At 38.5% G+C, this 18,146-nt stretch overlaps 1 protein-coding gene across 1 annotated transcript in view; it reads left to right on the top strand.

The window, feature by feature from the left end:
* Cntn3 (contactin 3) overlaps positions 1 to 16,560 on the top strand; it is a 373,360-nt gene extending 356,800 nt beyond the window's left edge. The window contains exons 21-23 of the mRNA XM_005071216.4: positions 9,842 to 9,954; positions 11,368 to 11,536; positions 14,496 to 16,560. Coding sequence (XP_005071273.1) covers positions 9,842 to 9,954; positions 11,368 to 11,536; positions 14,496 to 14,596 — 383 coding nt within the window. The 3' untranslated portion in view covers positions 14,597 to 16,560. The remainder of the gene's footprint in view (positions 1 to 9,841; positions 9,955 to 11,367; positions 11,537 to 14,495) is intronic.
* Positions 16,561 to 18,146: the final 1,586 nt, after the last annotated feature.

Raw genomic sequence — 18,146 nt, 5'->3', positions numbered from 1 at the left:
AAAGTTTAATTTAAAAAATACATTTAAGCAAGCTCTAACTTGATAATGTGATTGCTTACTAGGAACATGTTAAAGGACAACATTATGGTCTAGGATGATTGCCCAGTTGGTAAAGGTGCTGGTCTCTGACCTTGAAGAGCTGAGTTTCATGGAACTCACATGAGAACAGACAAGAAGGAATTCTCTCAAAACAAGTGTCCTCTGACTATCACAATGTGAAGTGGCACATTCATATGTACATATGCACATACACTAAATAAATAACTGGAAATACAACTATGATATCAGAGGTATCAGTCATGAACTTAGTTCATTAGGGAAACAACGGGAAAGGGTAGCTATGAGTTAATAAGAATATCTTGATAATATACAGTGAATGAAATGAAGTCTTAAAATATAAACCAAACTCCTTTATAATGGAGAGACAGCATGGAAAGGCAAATGTACGCATAACAATGATGATAATTATGGTTTTAACAGCTAACACTTAGTGAGCAATTTCTGCCCACAGTTCATAATACTGTTCGTGTACTGATTCTTAATTCTCATGGCAACACTGACTTGGAAGCTATTTGTATCTTCACTTTAGAACTGAAATGACTGAGCCACAGGAATTTAGATCCCTTCAAAAAGATGTTTGAGTAGATGATGGAACAGTCATTCAGAGTCTGAAACATTGTCTCCTCTTTGCTTCCAAGCACATATTTAGAATGTTCACATCCCTTTCAAAACCAGTGTTTTATTGAGATTTTGCTCTGTGTTTGGTGGCTGGGTAAGATGCCCAGAGGTAGTCAGGGATTCATTGCTGATACCGTTGCAGTCTGATGGGAATTTCCCCAAGGGAATTAAATATCTCTTTAAAATTGTGTTCTCCCAGTGCTGCAGTTCAGCTAGAATCTGCACGTTGTTCTATAAATGCTGTTAACAAAGGTTTTCCAAATTGTATGGGAAATTTCATAATTTCTTCAGTCATCTTAAGATTGCATATGAAGAACATGCATTCCTTTCTTTTTAATTATGCTAGTGATTTTTAAAGCATGTACCAAAATAGAGTAAGATGGCATCTTTCACAGCTATTTCTGATGTTGTTACTGGCAGCTTTGAATAATCATCCTAGGCATTGATGAGGTTTAGTTTCAAGTCCTATTTAAGAATTTTTGGCAAGGCTCACATGATTATCATTTGAAGAAATCATCTGTGTGCTGCTGCAGGTATAAAGAGCTGAGAAACTATTTTTGATTCCTGGTGTGGTCTCTGTTTTCTCCTCTAGCTGATGAACTTAGAGTCCTATGTGCCTTATTCACCCAGACTCCATGCACAGTGCACTCCCAGCACATGTCAGCCTCTCATTAAATGCTGACTGGATGACTGAGTGGATAAATGAAAGCTGTAGAAGCAGGCCAGCTTGAAGTACTGTTATTAATCAAATGTACTTCCTCTTGACTGCACATTGTGAATTCAAAATATATGCTGCAGCCTTTAACCGTCTAGTTTAAAATTTGCAAGCTGTGTGTCCTTGTAATCAAAGAATTCAGCATGCCAGAATTTCCACCAATGCAGACTGTAGGTGTTTTTTCTGATTGTAAAATAACAAGGATTCTCAAGCAAAGTACTATAGGTTCCATTAAACACTTAATTTTTGGCATCTGAACACTTATGCTTTCTAAAATGCATCTTTAACTTAACAGTAATTAGCCTCTTCAGTAATTGAAGATGGGTTTCTGTCGCTCAAAAGCCAAAGAGAGGTAACTCTTATGATCATCCATCTAATGAGACTAATGAGAAAAATTTGCAGATGGTCTGAAAATGTTAGAAAGTGTTGATTTTTAACGGGAAGCATATTGGAAGTCTCATGTCCAGAATTCATAAGAATGATTCTATAGGGCAAATACTTAGCATCCTGTGTGATATACTTCCAATAGCAGTTCTGGTTGCTGTATGGATGTATTTAGGCCAATAATGTCTTCAAAAGTCATCTAATAGGATCTCAGACTGTCTTCCTTAAGCTGCTGTCCTCCATCTTTACTGTTACCCATTATAACTCCTCCATTTCAGCAAACACAGCCTGATTATTTTATTCCTTAGGCCCCAAATCTCTGGCATCCTCAACTTTTCTATAGTGTGTGTGTGTGTGTGTGTGTGTGTGTGTGTGTGTGTGTGTGTGTGTGTGTGTGACTTTCTTATGTGGGAGCATGTGCAGGCCATAGACCATGTGTGGAAGTCCAAAGAGATCATGCTGAGGGTACTTCTTACACTTTTGAGTTCTGGGGATTTTACTCAGGTTATCAGGCAAGTATATTACCCATTAGCCATGTCCTCACCACATGGTTATTGTTAATTTTGACCTCTAGAACTGACTTGGAATTAACTGACTTCTGATTCAGAATCTGCTACTTCCTGTGGGCTGGGGAATGACGAGATGGGAAAGTGCTCAGTAAGCAAGCATGAGACCCTGAGTCCAAGGTCCTTGAACCCACAGAATGCCAGATATGGTAACTCCAGTGCTCAACAGCAAGCTGGAAGACAAAGACTAATGCATCCCCAGAATCTCTACACACATTTTGCCTGGAATATGCAGGATCAAACCAGGGACAATCTCAAACAATGTGGGAGGAGAGGCCCTAGAGCAGGAGATGTATTCTAACCTCCTTAGTGTGTTGTAGTCTGTGCATCTGTGCATCTCAGCTCATCCACTCATGCTCTCATGCTCTCTCTTTCTCTCTCTCTCTCTCTCTCTCTCTCTCTCTCTCTCTCTCTCTCTCTCTCTCTCTCTCTCTCTCACACACACACACACACACTGCATCCATAGCTGCTGACTCTAGTGCTCTAGTGCTCTGTCCTTCCTGGGATCAGCAGTGGCCACCCACTGTTAAGCAGGGCTTGCTTCTCCTGAGCCAGGGTGATAGTGAGGCCATCACTCTTCCTGTTCAAAACATTTCATTCATTTACCATTCATTGGAGATAGGCGTTAAACCCTTAATACACTCCGCCTGGGTGCATACAATCCTCGCTGCAGTCCCTGCTCCAAACCACTCTTTTACTGTTTCCCTACCTTGCTCATTGCAAATTCACTTCAGACGCCAGGCATTTGTTGTCCCCTTTGCCTAGAGAAATCTTGCTCTAGGTGTTCATGAGACAGATTCCTTGTCTCTGTCAGGTCTTGTCTCTTTCCCCGTTTTATTCGTATACACACCCTTGATCATCACCAAACACTCTCTATTTTATATGTTTGTTTATTTTTAAAATTGTATTTCATAATCATTCTGTATGCACTTGTGATTGGGTTGTATGGGTGTTAGTCCTACATCATACATACTGAGATCAGAGGATGGCTTGCTGAATTTAGATTTCACCTTCTACCATATGGATTGAGGGGATCCAACTCATTACTTTTGTCAGTAGGCATCTTTGCCTAAGGAGCCATCTTCCCAGTCCCTAGAAACTTACTTATTTTACTGCTACCTCCCCGTAACCAGAATATCAACTCCTTTAAGAAAGAGAGTTTTACTTCATTGCATTATTTTTTATTAGTCATTGAGCTCTGTATTTCTTCTAAAAATCATAGTTGGGCCCAATAATTATTGGTTGACTCTATAACTCCTGCTACTATTCATAGTGACACCATTTTGGTCTCATCTACTCCTCTGGGTAGCAATATAGCAATATTTTCTCATTGTCTAGTTTTGAATGGTCAAACACTCAAGATTCCTTCTGATGATTCCACTGAGAATTGCATAAGCTTCTCACTGGATTCTTAGGTTAATGACAGTGGGTGAACCAATTATTAGAAAACCAATTTCCCTACCTTGAAAACCATGGTCAGACCTGTACAGTACACAGGAATTTTCGGTTACTTTTCTCATTGCAGTGACAAAATGCCTGAGGAAACCTCAGGGAAGGTTTGTGGCTGTTCAGTTCACTCTGCTTAAGAAGATAGGAAGCAAAATCCACAATCAGGGAGAATAGAGAGGTGAATGATGGTGTGTAGCTGACTTTTTCTCATTTTTATTGAGTTCAGGACCACACCCCTCAGAGTGGTGCGGCCTACCTTCAGGGTGGTTTTCCAGGACTGTTAAATCTCTTTGGAAACACCCCCACAAGCACATACACTATGCATAATTAAAAAATAAATCAAGAAAGTAGTTTCCTTTGGTATGATGTACTGGGTCCATTTGTAATAGTTTCAGTATTAGCTAGAAAGAAAGCTTCAGGTTATTCCATTTTCTCATAATGCCACTTGTTAAACTAGTCTAAATAAATTAAAATAGTGATTAATTAAAATTAAAATGGCAATGATCTTCTCAAGCAGATTCTAAGTACAAAATGTCCTTTTCAGGTACTGGTGCTAACATTCACTTGCAGGGGAATCATCTTATTATACTCAGGTTGCCAAGAAAAAGAATTGAAAAACATACTGAGTTCTATATAATTGACCAGAGCAAGCATGGGCTCTTAAAAACCACATATTTCCAAAGGAAATGCTAGCATTGCTATCACTACTATGGAAACATCATCCTTGAAAAACTGTACACAATAATGTCCCTTATGTCAGCAGTCTCTATACTATACCAGTGAAATCCACTCATTGTAGAAACTCTGCAGAACAAAATCATGGAGTAGATAATAAGAGTCAGCTATAATCCCATAACCAGAAAGCATCATCATTAAGTACCTCATAGGATGTGTTCCCTGGATTTCCATTCTACAGATGTTTTCTCTTTGGCTGTAAGTTTAATTGCCCGTGTATTATATAAGCACATGTGATGATTGGTTTTAATTGTCAAGTGACACAATTTAGAATCACCTTGGGAAGGAATCTTGTTGATAGAATAGCTAGATCAGGTAAGTCTGTGAGTAACTCAGTTTGGAGGGGGGTATGACTATCCAGCCTAAAGGGAAGTAGTACCATTTTCTAGTACTGGGTCCTCAAATGTACAAGAGTAGAGAGAGCTAATTGAGTGGAGTGGAAGGCATGCATGCTATTGGCTGTATGTGATGTGACTACTTCTTTTAAGGTTCTGCCTCAACTTCCCCATAATGACTGACTGTAACCTGAAACTGGGAGCTAAAATAAGCCCTTTCTGTCCCCGTTGCTTTTCTGTCAGGGTGTTTTATCACTGCACGAAGAATAAAGCTAAAGCACTATGTGTGTGTAATATCTCACCTTGACAACAGGCTGTCATTTATCTAGCTGTCTTCCTTCTCATTGATAAATGTGTCTTTTGCCCTAGCTTTGCCCAGGCATATTCATGTCACTGTCATCACATCTTTGCAGACAGACATCTATGGAACAACTGGAATTTCTAATAAAGATGATGTCAAAAAGTTAGAAAAACAAACACAGAAAGTATCAGGATGGATGCTTAAAGATAGACCATAGCAAAAATAATCCTTCTTAGAACAGTGCTACTTTGTTGTATGATATTTAAATTATTTCAGAATTTAAGGACTTGTCAATTTATGCTGTGCTATAAATCCAATTAAACATCACCTTTAAATAGAACAAATTAGATTTTTTATGTTTTCTTTCTGTTATATCACACTGTCAAAATAGTAATTTATTTGACAAAGAAAGAGAAAAAATCTGTCGGCATCAAACCTGACAAGTAATTTTAAAATACAGATTACCTGTCAGGTTAAGTCCAGTAGATCTGGCCTATTCAGGCTGTTGTAGATTGTACTTTTGGACGGAGGAAAGCACGCAGCATGAAGTTAGAAGTGCTACAAGATACATTGTCACTTCCTCGTTAGACTCCATGCCTTCAAATACCTGCTATTTGGCTTTGAAGCTGTACACATTGCTGGAGCCGCATTAGGCTTCGAGTGTACAGCTAAATAGTGCCAAATGCTGTGTGGACAATCATTAGAATTCCTTTTCTGTCCCTGAATTTTACTCCTCTGCAAGTCACATACAACAGGCCCTTTACTATATTTGCAGGTCTGCTTTATTTCACTTAGCCTAGTGGCTTAAGCTTCTTTCATGTTCTAGTATATGTTAGATTTCTGGTTTCTTTTAAGGTGAGTGATATCTCTTCCATTAACATGTTTTGTTTATCCATTCCCCTGTGGATGTAAAACTGTAAATAGTTTGTCTTCACCCTTGGACTGCTATGAAGAGAGATGCTATAAACACATGTATATTGTCTCTCTTAACTCTCTGAGTTGGACTGATTACAGAAATAAGTATCACTATAGTGCAGCATACTGAAGATTGAGTAACTCCCATCAAAGAACATTCTATATTGCCTACCACATCACCGGTAGTTGTTAAACACTGATTTTTAAGCTTGGAGACAGGAAGAATTGTTCTCTCATTAGGAATGGCCCAGACAATGTTGCTGTTACCAATGGTAGCAAGAGAGCTGATGGATGACATTTTTAACATTTAAAAATTTTTAAAAGGAGCCATTAACTTCATTTTAGAGTGTTCACAAAAATGTGACTAGCATATCAAGCTGGCTGTTGTGTAACTATTATTGTTCAGAATGATGCTAGAAATTATGTTTGAGTATTTAAAAAAAGCAAAAGTGAGGGCTGAAGAGGTGACTCAGCACTTAAGAGTGCTTGGTGCTCTTCCAGAGGATGCAATTTCACTTTCCAGTGCCTACATGGGGTTGAGAAGTTTACAATACCCTGTAAATCCAGCTTCAGGGGATCCAATGACTCCTGACTTCTGTGGGTACCTCTACACATGTAATATACGAATATATAGTCAAAAATAAAAACATGTAGACATACACATATGAACAATTTAAAATGTATATTTTTATCACTTCTTATTTTTAAGTCAATCTTTTCTCATTTTCCATACCAATCCCAGTTCTCACTCCCTCCCCTCCTCCTGCTACCCTCTCTTTCCCCCCAACCCACCTCCATCCACTCTTCAGAGAGGATCAGGCTTCCAGTGAGGAGTCAACAAAGTCTGGCTCAGCCCTTTGAGGCAGGACCAAGGCCCTCCCTACTGTAACTGGGCTGAGTAAAGTCATCCCTCCAATGAGAATGGGCTCCAAAAAGCCAGTTTATGCGGCCCAAAATGTAATCTCTCAGAAATATGCTTGGCTCAGCCAAGAATTCTAGCAGCTCAGAACTCCTATTGTCTTGTAGATGTTGGCTGCTTACCTCCAGATGACCTGGCAGTGGTGTGAATGCCTTCTAGTATGTATAACAAAGGACCTAAACCTAGGTGAGCCTACACCCACCCTGAGGGCTTAGGGAGGCAAGCCTGAGAGCTTGAGTACTTGTGGTTTAGGAGTGTCTCTAGGATTGAAAGAACTATTTGATATCAGCTCCATATGCATGATAATAGATGTCTTCTGCCAGTATCACCACTTTTGGAGAGTTATTTAGGAGGATGCTGAACTAAACCGTGGTCTCTCCTGAGATGACCAGATGTCTCTGTCTCATTCTTAACCTCATTGGATAGCTAGGCTTTCATTCATCCACACTCCCTCCCACTCAGGGTCAGACCCATGGTTGTTTAGTTGGGTCCAATTGCAGCCCCAAAGACATCAGTCAGAAATAGATGGCCCCTACAGTGTAGGACTGATACAGGCCAGACCCTGCCACCAGTTCAAGCACTAAGGATAAATCCTGGTGCCACTCCCAGGGCACCACAGACTTCCCAAGCCATAATACTGTCACCCACATTCTTACAGCCTAATTTGGTTTTGTGTAGATTCCCCTGCTGTCAGTCCAGAGTCAGTGAGCTCCCACTAGCTCAGATCAGCTGTTACTGTGGGTATCCCGAAACTGGTCTTGGCCCATTTGCTCATATTATTGCTCCTCTCTCTGTTCAACTGGACTCTAGGAGCTCTGCCCAGGGCTTAGCTGTGGACCTCTGTATCTGCTTCCATCAGTTACTGGATGAAGGTTCTATGATGGTAATTCAGGTAGTCATCAGTCTGATTACAGAGGAAGGCCAGTTCAGGCACCCTATCCACTGATGCTTAGGGTCTTAGCTGGGGTCATCCTTGTGGACTCCTGGAAACGGAGGGGAAAATAAAAAAGACCAAATCAGGAAGCCGTGAAATGAATCAGGAAGAGTAGTCATGCAAAGGGGGAAATTTTTTCAAACTTCCATTTTTCTTAATTTACTTGTTCATAGTGTTTTTTCTTTTCCCTCCTTCCTTCCTTCTTTCCTTTCTCTCTCTTTGCAATTTCAAAAAGTATTCCTATCAGGCTGAACTCATTTAACTCATGTGTTTTAGATTCATACAAGATAAACTACCATTTATAGTCATTTCATCTCTGAAGCTGGTACTGGAGTAGGTAATGCACCCAAATGATTGGAACTTTACGTAACCTGTCAGTACACATATGTTGATAGAACAATCCATGCTGAAGTATATTCTCTGCATTGCATCAAATCACACCTGCCCTTTAATGTACTACTCTAAGCCAGGTAGATAAAAGACTTCAGGATGAAGTTCTAAATGCATTCACGATGTCTGGATAGAGTGACCGGAACACACTGATTAATATTTCAGCCCTAAGTTGCTGCCATTGATCTTGCTATCACAGCCTTGCAGCTCAGTCTTAGCTAACTTAAATTCATTATTAGCATCAATGCACAAAACATTCAAAGCGATGTAAAATCATATTAGTTGGGGCACAACAAAATAAAGACTGTGTAGGCAATACCGATTTGTTTGACATTATTCATTCCATAACATATCTGAAAACTTTTCCCATCTTTAAGTCCAGCTGTGTATCTCTCATGGCATGAGACAATGATGTTCAGAAGTTCCTATGGAAAGGCTCTCTTTAGATTATTTTCCCATTGCAAATCCAGTTATCCAAAACACATCTTACTTTTCAATCTACAAGGCTAAATTGTTTCAGTACTATTGTAGACAATTGTGATTCTATTGACAAATAAGTAATATATCTGCTGTTTTGTGATAAAAAAAGAAACTGAATCTTTAGTGTCCCGTGTGTTTCTCTGTAGACAAATGGAACCTGCCACTTCCTACTGCATCCAATACATCTCTCTCTCTCTCTCTCTCTCTCTCTCTCTCTCTCTCTCTCTCTCTCTCTCTCTCTCTCTCTCTCTGTCTGTCTGTCTGTCTGTCTCTACCACTCAGTATAATTTTCCTATCTGGTAATCTTGAGAAGAAACTAACTGTAAATTCAAGTCTAGAAAATGCAGAAAATGCAGAGAGTGTCATTAAGTCTCTAATGCAATTCTCATTAACTTTTTTAGCCTTTTGCATGATTTTTCTCAATAACTGATATAAATGTGGAAAATGAAGACTTTAAAATATGGACTGTCGGCTGTGATTTTTCATGAGTGTAGCTATTACTTCACGAGAATGAATCTGAGTAATGCTGATATTTTATTGCCTCGCGTTTTGCCCATTTCATCATACAAGGTGACTGGCTTAAAAATCATCCACACTTCACTTCCTGTGACTTTAGTCTGCTCATTTGGCAAATCTCTCAGCCTCTAGTATGTATCAAATCATGTCCATGGCTGCCCTGCTTGACTCAACAAAGCAGCCCACTAGCGGTAGGTAGAGGAATTGCCTTTCTTCTTTCAACATGTTTTGGTATGGTATGGTATGGTACGGTATGGGTATGGTATGGTATGGTATGGTGTGCTATCGTATGTTATCATATGGTATGGTACAGCCAATTTTCTCGTAACTTAAACATAGTAATCTTTTATAAGGAAATATTTTAAAGCTTCTCCTTAGTTTTTTTCCTCATTCCATCTCTGTACCATGGGTTACCAAGGAGAGTCCTTCATTCCATGAGCCTCCTAGAATATTCAATCATCTGCTTCATCTGAAATATGACTTAATGCTTAAATCAGTTTTAATTTCTCTTTTTGCATTTCAAGCTCCCAGTCAGCCACCAGGAAATGTCATTTGGAATGCTACAGACACTAAAGTGTTACTTAATTGGGAGCAAGTAAAAGCAATGGAGAATGAATCAGAAGTAACAGGCTACAAGGTCAGTTGTAATTTAGACTACATTTCCCACCTTTGCAAACATACTCCAAAGAAAGCTAAGTGGAAAGGAATATCTTAAGATGTAATTGATATGGTTTGAATATGATTTTCACATAGCTATCAAGCTTTTCTTAAAAGTGCATTTCCTCAAAATATCTGACCTGTTAAACATTGTTATGTGAGTTAATTTTGCTTATATAGAATTTAAACATGATGGTTATAACTTGTAAATTTACTTTCAATGCTCACCAAATACTATCTTAAAAACAACTGTAAGTTTTGCCCATGATTCATTCCCTTCCCCAACGAAAGACATATTATTCCACATGGCTGTGTCTGTCTTATCTGTCCTCAATATAAGTGTTTTGGGGGATCAGAGGCAGGAGATAGGGCTTCCTACTGTCATCATTAGCAGCTTGGAGAGTTCCCTGGACTTCTGTAGAGGTTGGCACAGGCTAAACAATTTTCACAGATTCAATCCAGGAAGGGATTTTAGTTTTATCCAGTTTATGAAGCAGAGTTGGGTTTAATAACATCATGTTAGGTAGTCTTAATCTTTAGAGTTAAGAGAAAGAAAGGTACCCAGAAGGAAGATAAGGTATACTCTAGAGCATGGATGTGGACTTCTTAAGGAAGATGCACAGAAAATAAGACACACCTAAGTGTAGCTACCGTCTCCTCAAGGGAAGGTCATGCTCACTCTTTATTATAATAATATGTAAGATATTATTGAACTTTGAAATTCCTGTAGTCACAAGGTTGCTAGGAATTTTAACTGAGATTGTTGGGAGTTTTCTAAGAGGCAACTGACAGGATTTCACTTGTTAAGGTAAAGTCTAGCTCACAAGAATTCTAGAAAATAGCATATATTTGCTTCATACATAGGTAACAATTTTGTTTAAGATCCTCAGGGGATAACTGCTGAAAAATCTTCAGCCCTAGCCAGGGTCCAGGCCCTACCCAAAGTCTTATACCTTCTACATAAAGCCTGGGTCACTTTTACTTTATGCAAAGTATCTATCAGAAACACAATGTTAGTTTTATGTGGTCATCCTTTATAACAAATATAAATGGTTCAAATTTTTTGCTTCAAGGCTGGGGATCGGCTTCAATAAGACTCTGGAGCAAGGGTGGTATCCTTTCACATGTCCAATAATCTCCCTGTGTTTCTACCATGTACCACTCACCAATGCCCAACCTAAATGAGGTTTTCCATGGAAAAACTTCAGTACTCATCCAACCTCCTCAGTTTTGAGAACATGATTATTCTACTCTGTTTATGCATGTTTAAGACCCATAAACTTAGCTTGGAGAGCATTTTAAGTCTAGGGGTGACATGTCAATTTGGAGTGACAGTTTTGTAAAGGACATAAAAGCTGGCTATGCAAAAAGTGTGTCTGCTAATGTTTTCTAGGTTTTCTATAGGACTAGCAGTCAAAATAATGTGCAAGTACTGAACACAAATAAAACTTCAGCTGAACTTTTACTGCCTATCAAAGAGGACTACATTATTGAAGTTAAGGCCACCACAGATGGAGGGGATGGCACCAGCAGTGAGCAGATCAGGATTCCAAGAATAACGAGTAAGTTGATTGAACTTATACCCTCCTTCACTTTCATCAGTTTCATTGGACCTTATAGTGAGTCAGTGATTCACATGCTGTCTATCCATTTTTCCCAGCATGCCTTTGGTATGCATGGGGCATGCACTATAAGAATGGGAGGAAAACATGGGAGAATAAAAGGCATTAAACACTATTTAGCAAAGTGTATTATTTGAACTCATTATTTTGAGTTATTTCATTTGCCTTGAGTTTAATTTCCTAAACCAAAATTCCCTAAACACTTCTCAAGGGTAGCATTGAGCCACAGAACAGTTTTCACATTTTTAATATTGCCAGGTGTGGCAACTCAAGCAAATAATCTCAGGAGTCACAACCAGGAAGATCCTAAGTTCCAGATCAGCCTAGGCTACATAGTTCAAAGACAGCCTAAGTTACATAGTGAGAACCTGTCTTTTCTGAATTGCTAGGTCCCTTCTAATTGCAGGAAAATATAAGGGCTTTCAGTAGAAAAATTAACATTTTTAACATCATAATCCATTTATAAGTACTGGACAGAGAAATGAGATCTCAAGATATCTATTTTTTAATTTCAAAGAAGCTTCACTTCTGTGCAACTACAACCTTTCATCTTTAAAATGAAGCAGCTGACATTAGCAAATGAAGAGTGGAAATTTTGACAACATGGGATAATTTTGTTTTCTGTGAAAATATCTTAACTAAAATACACAAATCCAAGTATCCTAGGAAAATGGCAGATAATTATTCCAGTACTTAACTGTGCAAGTCAGTCTGTGCAAGCCATTTCTGACTGGGGATTATCCCCCAAAATCAATGCAATTCAATGGAGATTGTTGAATAGGACAAAAGAGAAACTGATTTTCATTTATTTGTTTTAAAGATATTAAAGAGACAGTGTGTGTGGTATGTGTGTGTGTGTGTGTCTGCATGTGCCTCTCTGGGCCAAAAGAGGGTGTCATTCAGATCACCTGGAGCTAGAGTTATGAGCTTTTGATCAACCTGTCTTGGAAGCTGTGAACCGAACTCTGGTCTTGAAGTGCTCTTAATCACTGAGCCATCTCATCTCTTCAGCCCTGATTGTTTTAGCTTTTTAAATATGGGACACATACTTCTTATTCTCCAGCATCTTGAGCTGCAGAGTTAAAATGACAATATAGACAGTGCTACTGGTAACATGACGTAACACTGTGCTTCTGTAGAGAGAAGCACAGAGGGGTTTTCTTTGGGACTACTTTTCCCTCTGCCTGCTTTCTACCTTATGTCTATAATAGAAATCTTCCCCATATATTAGGAGTTGTCATGCTCTCCTCTTTTTATTTCCTTTTTCCATTCAGCAACAAATGCCTAGTCTAGAGTACCTAACCCTGCCTTGTTGTTGATCTTGTGCAGTCAGGTGACTATAGAGGTTGTCTTTGAAAATGGAGTTTCTACTGAACATTTTACAAAGATGATATTTCATACTATGCTTAAAATGTATCTGCATAGAGAAACGCAGATTTTCTGAACCTTTATCCAGTGAATCTTTCTTTAATTAAACTATCAAATTATCCCACCAGTTGTTTGTAATCAAGTCTAATCATTTCCACGATGATGAAGTTGTTTTTCTAATTTCAATTAAAGTTTAAGTGTATGAAATGAACAGACTGGAGTCATTTACTAACACTTGGACATATCGGTGACTTATACATACTCATAGCAGCCAGAGTATGCTACAGAGGGAAACAAGAATTAACTGTGATTCGAGGTTAGGCTTGTGTTGTAATTTAATTTTGATAGAACAGCCATTACTTTTGTTTTTATGTGTCTTGGTTCATTCAAACTTCTGTTTTAGGGAGGAGGTAGAAACAGGGTTTCTCGGTGTAGCCCTGGCTGTCCTGAAACTCATCCTGTAGACCAGGCTGGTTTTGAACTCAGAGATCTGTCTTTCTGTGTCTTCTGAGTGCTTTGATTAAAGACCTGAACCACTACCACTGGTTTCAAACTATGTTTATAAAAGTATCATGATCTGGCTGCTTTATAACTACAGAAATATGTTTCTTATGGTTTCAGAGAACAGAAAATCCAAGGTTAAGGTACCTGCAGATTTACAAACATTCTCAAAATATTACATACCCAAATTTTATCACAGAAACTGAGATTCCTTTTTGGGTTCCTAGTCTTATTAACAAAAGAATTTAGAAATGGACTCAATACTCAATTGAGTGCAATTTTATTAGAGTTGAGGAGAAAAGCAACAGGCCAGGCAAACTGGGGATATGGAGAACAGAAAGAGGAAAAGGTCATGCTTTTTGTCATTGAGGCCACCAAGCAGCCTCATGATGGAACAACAACAACAAAAAGGAGATTGAGTGCTTCAGAGAATGAGTAAGAAAGCCCAGAGGGTCTGGGACTGTTCGCTTAAGTTTTTGGCAGTATCCAAAAATGAGACAAAGAAAATTTTCAAAAAAGTTAATTAGCATTCAAACGTAAGCAGACCATATGGCTAACTTCCATAATGCTACCTGATGGAAGGTCTTCTGCAAGTACTTTCACTAAGGGGCTTCTGGGGAGAAAAAATAAAGTATATCATCAGATTCAGGGAATAATTATTCCTCCCATTTTAGCATGACTTCAGAGTATTCAGATTTCCAGGGCTGGGGAATTAAGTGGCCCAGGCACAGTGACAGAATGTATAGTCAATTACTTTGACCAAAAAAAGTAGATCTACCCTAAAGACTCTCAATACAGACCTGTTGCCTTGACTTTTTCCCATGGTAACTTAAATTTAAGGAGTAGCAAAGAGTCTTGAGTTCCCTGGAAATTCTGGGTTGGGGTCCAAAGCTTTAAAGACATACAAAGCTACAAGTGTCACATGACTATCATTGCAGCTGAAGACAGCATGATTCCAGAGAGAACAGAGACGTTCAGTCCATATTGTCCTGATTGCCTTTACTAATGAAGCGTTTATCATCTTTGACAGGTATGGATGCAAGAGGCTCCACATCAGCCATTTCTAACCTTCACCCTGTGTCAGGTTATATACCTGTCCTACTGTTCTTTATTGTAAATGCTCTGTGGTGAGGCTTTTTTATTATTTACTGGGAAGTTCACTGGTTACCCCAAAAAGTGCTTTCTGAAACAGTGATTATGCATGTTTTTTTCAGCTATGTGTTTTTAACTTTCTACTCCATTATAGGTAAAATATGAATATAATAAAAACAGCAAATCCTTTTAGAGGAATCTTAAATGCCTTAATATTTGCTTGGTAAACCAAAGGAATTTGCAAATTACATTCTGCAAACTTTTGATACAAATGTTCTTATGTTATAGTTTAAGTGCTGCCTATGTGTGAGACACATACGATACACACACATACACACACACACAAAACCCACAGGGCACACATAATATGGAGAAACAAATGACACATATACAGTACACATACACACTAACATAAACAGCTTTTCTATATTAAAGAACTCCTCATTTATTCCAAATGTTTTTTCTCGTTATTACAACATCACCTATAATTTTAAAATTACCAATTTGAATCCCTCAAAGTAAAAATACACTTAGACAGTTATTATGCTGGAAGGGAGTGGCCTGAGATTATTCTTAGAAAATGTTACTATGAGCTTGAGCAAATGACATTTGCTTCAGTGTATTGCTGTATGGCTATGACATTCTCCTAGTCACTTTGTTCTGTCATCTCTGTTATTCATTCCATGAAATGAGGTGATAATATTTCTTCCATCTGCCTTTCCTGCAAGAATTAGTTGTTAAAAAACATAGAGGGGAATATGAAAAGCATGGTTTTCTCCCACAAGCAGTCTTCCTGTGCAGAATCTTATATGAAAGTGGCATGCAAATCAGGCTCCTTTTTGAAGCTTGCTGGCATTGTATGCTTTCAGTAAGATTCTATGTCTCATTCAAAGATGGAAATTGAACCTGAGTGAATATTATAACATTGTTTGTTTTGGTTCATATTCATAAAGAAAAAGATGGTACCTGGAAATGAATACATTTCATCCTGTCTCAAAATTAAAATGAAATTAACTAAGGATTCATTCCCTTTCCATGTAAAAATAAACTCTCAGGCTTTTCTTTAAAACCTGTTAGGGAAAAGAAGAAACAACTTGTATCTTAACCCAAATATGAAACAATATGCACACAATTCTTCATTTCCAATTTCTGATTCCATGAAGGGGCCCTGTCTCTGTTTGGAGGACAGAGGTGGTTTTTTAACGAAATCCTACTGTCTATCTCATCAGGTCAGGCAGGATTTTTCATTCTTACCAAGTTAAATTTGTAATAGAACATGGAGATGCTGCTGGCTTTGATACAGATGACTCAGTCCTTCAATATGTGGTTTTCAAAAGAGTGTGGAAGACGTGACTTCACAGCAATATATGAAAAATATATGAAAATCAGCAGACTGTGTGTGAGACATTCAAAATCAATTTTTTACCTCTTGCCTACCAATTTCATATTTTGCTAGAATTTGCTCATGTTACCAAAGGTAGCAAAATTATAAAACAATGTGGAAGCTCCCAAAAAACACTAAAAATTAGCCAAATTTTGATACCATTTTAGTGTACCACTTTTCCTTCGGAGATTCTATTTACGACAAGGTCACGATGTATAGAGGAGAATGAGTTTTTACATTTCTCTGTAGGGTCTGTATATATTGTACATATCCAGAAGAAATCTGAATGACTAGTTGCTTTCATATGACCATTGTTATTTCCAGTCAAAAAGTGGGGAAAGTATTTCTCCAATCCCTGTGCTTTACAGTCCATGTAACAGAACTATACCTTTTTATTATCTGATGACTCCTAGAATTTGTTCCTATACTTTACATTTGCAAGATGGCAGTTCTCTTGTTCCTGTTATTTCTATCAGTATATCAGTATATCTCCATGAGATGTAGACACTGTTTCATATTGAAAAGTCTAAATTTTGCTCTATAAATTCCCGTGTGTGTATCCTATGGTTATCTGTATGTATTATTTTCTATTACTCTAATAAAATTTATAATAATCCAATCCTGTGTCGCCTATTGTGGTTTTGATGGAGGGAAACATCTGCATGGGAAAGAGGGGTCTAATTAGAGTGACACTGTAACTGCCCTTCCTTACACTTTTTTTTAGCTAACATTTCACTTTTATATCATTTAGGGGAATATTTTAAAACTTTTATTTGTGCTCTACTGACAATGATTTCTACATTTTGAAAGATTCATATGTGCATCACAGGGCTTGAAAGAAGAAACAGAAAATTTGCCTAATAGACTTATGATACCTAATTTTTCTCATTTCATTTTGGGATGGGTAGAAACTCATACATTTTTGACAAAGATGGGTTTATTTCTTTTTAGAAAAAAATGTCAGTGTACAACATTCTACGTGGACTTTTCTCTGTGGAATCAGAGTTAAACTACTTGAAATAATCACTCTTTTTTTAATATTTTATTTTTAAATTTAAATTTAAATTAGAAACAAGGTTGCTTCACATGTCAATTCCAGGTCTCTCTCCCTTTCCCTCCCCTCCTCCCGCATCCTCCCACCAACCCCCCCAATATCTTATTTCCCCAGGGAGGGTGAGCCCTCCATGGGGGTTTCCATAGTCTGTCATTTCATACAGGGCAGGGCCTAGAGCCTCCCCCAAGAGTCCAGGGTGAGAGTGCATCTCTCATTGTGGGATGGGCACCCAAAGTCAATTTGTGTGCCAAGGATAAATACTGATCTACTACCCAAGGATCCATAGATTACCTAGGCCTCCTCACTGACACCCACATTCAGGGGTCTTGATCAGTCCCATGCTGGATTCCCAGCCATCAGTCTGGGATTCAAGAGCTAACTCTTGTCAGGTGAGCTGTTTCTGGGGGTTAAACCAGCCCAGTCTTAACCACTTTGCTCATCAGTCCTCCCTCTCTGTTACTGGCTTTCTTGAGTTCAGCTCAGTACTTAACTGAGGGAGTCTGCCTCTTCTTCCATCAGCCACTGAATGAAGGTTCTGTTTCCCAGACTCTCTGGCCATGGGATTGTAGGCTGGCACTCCCCAGATCTATGTATAAAACCCATATATGAGAGAGTACATGCCATGTTTCTCTTTTTGTGACTGGGTTACCTCACTCAGGATGGTTTCTTCTAGTGCCATCCATTTGCCTGAAATTTCAGGATTCCATTGTTTTTTTTCTGCTGAATAGTACTCCATTGTGTAAATGTACCACATTTTCTCTATCCACTCTTCGGTTAAGGGGCATCTAGGTTGCTTCCAAGTTCTGGCTATTACAAATAATGTTGCTATGAACATAGTGGAACAGACATCCTTATTGTATGAATGGGCATCTTTTTGATATATGCCTAAGAGTGGAGTTGCTGGGTCTTGTGGTAGGTTTATTCCCATTTTTCTGAAGAATCTCCATACTGATTTCCATAGTAGCTGTACGAGTTGGCACTCCCACCAACAGTGGAGGAGTGTCCCCCTTTTCACCACAACCTCTCCAGCATAAATTGTCATTGGTGTTTTTGATTTTAGCCATTCTGACAGGAGTGAGATGGTATCTCAGAGTTGTTTTGATTTGCATTTCCCGGATGGCTAAGGATGTTGAGCACTTTCTCAAGTGTCT

Source organism: Mesocricetus auratus, unplaced genomic scaffold (genome assembly GCF_017639785.1).
Source record: "Mesocricetus auratus isolate SY011 unplaced genomic scaffold, BCM_Maur_2.0 Super-Scaffold_100676, whole genome shotgun sequence".
In the NCBI taxonomy this organism is placed as follows: Eukaryota; Metazoa; Chordata; class Mammalia; order Rodentia; family Cricetidae; genus Mesocricetus; species Mesocricetus auratus.
This window is presented reverse-complemented; position numbering and strand designations above follow the sequence as displayed.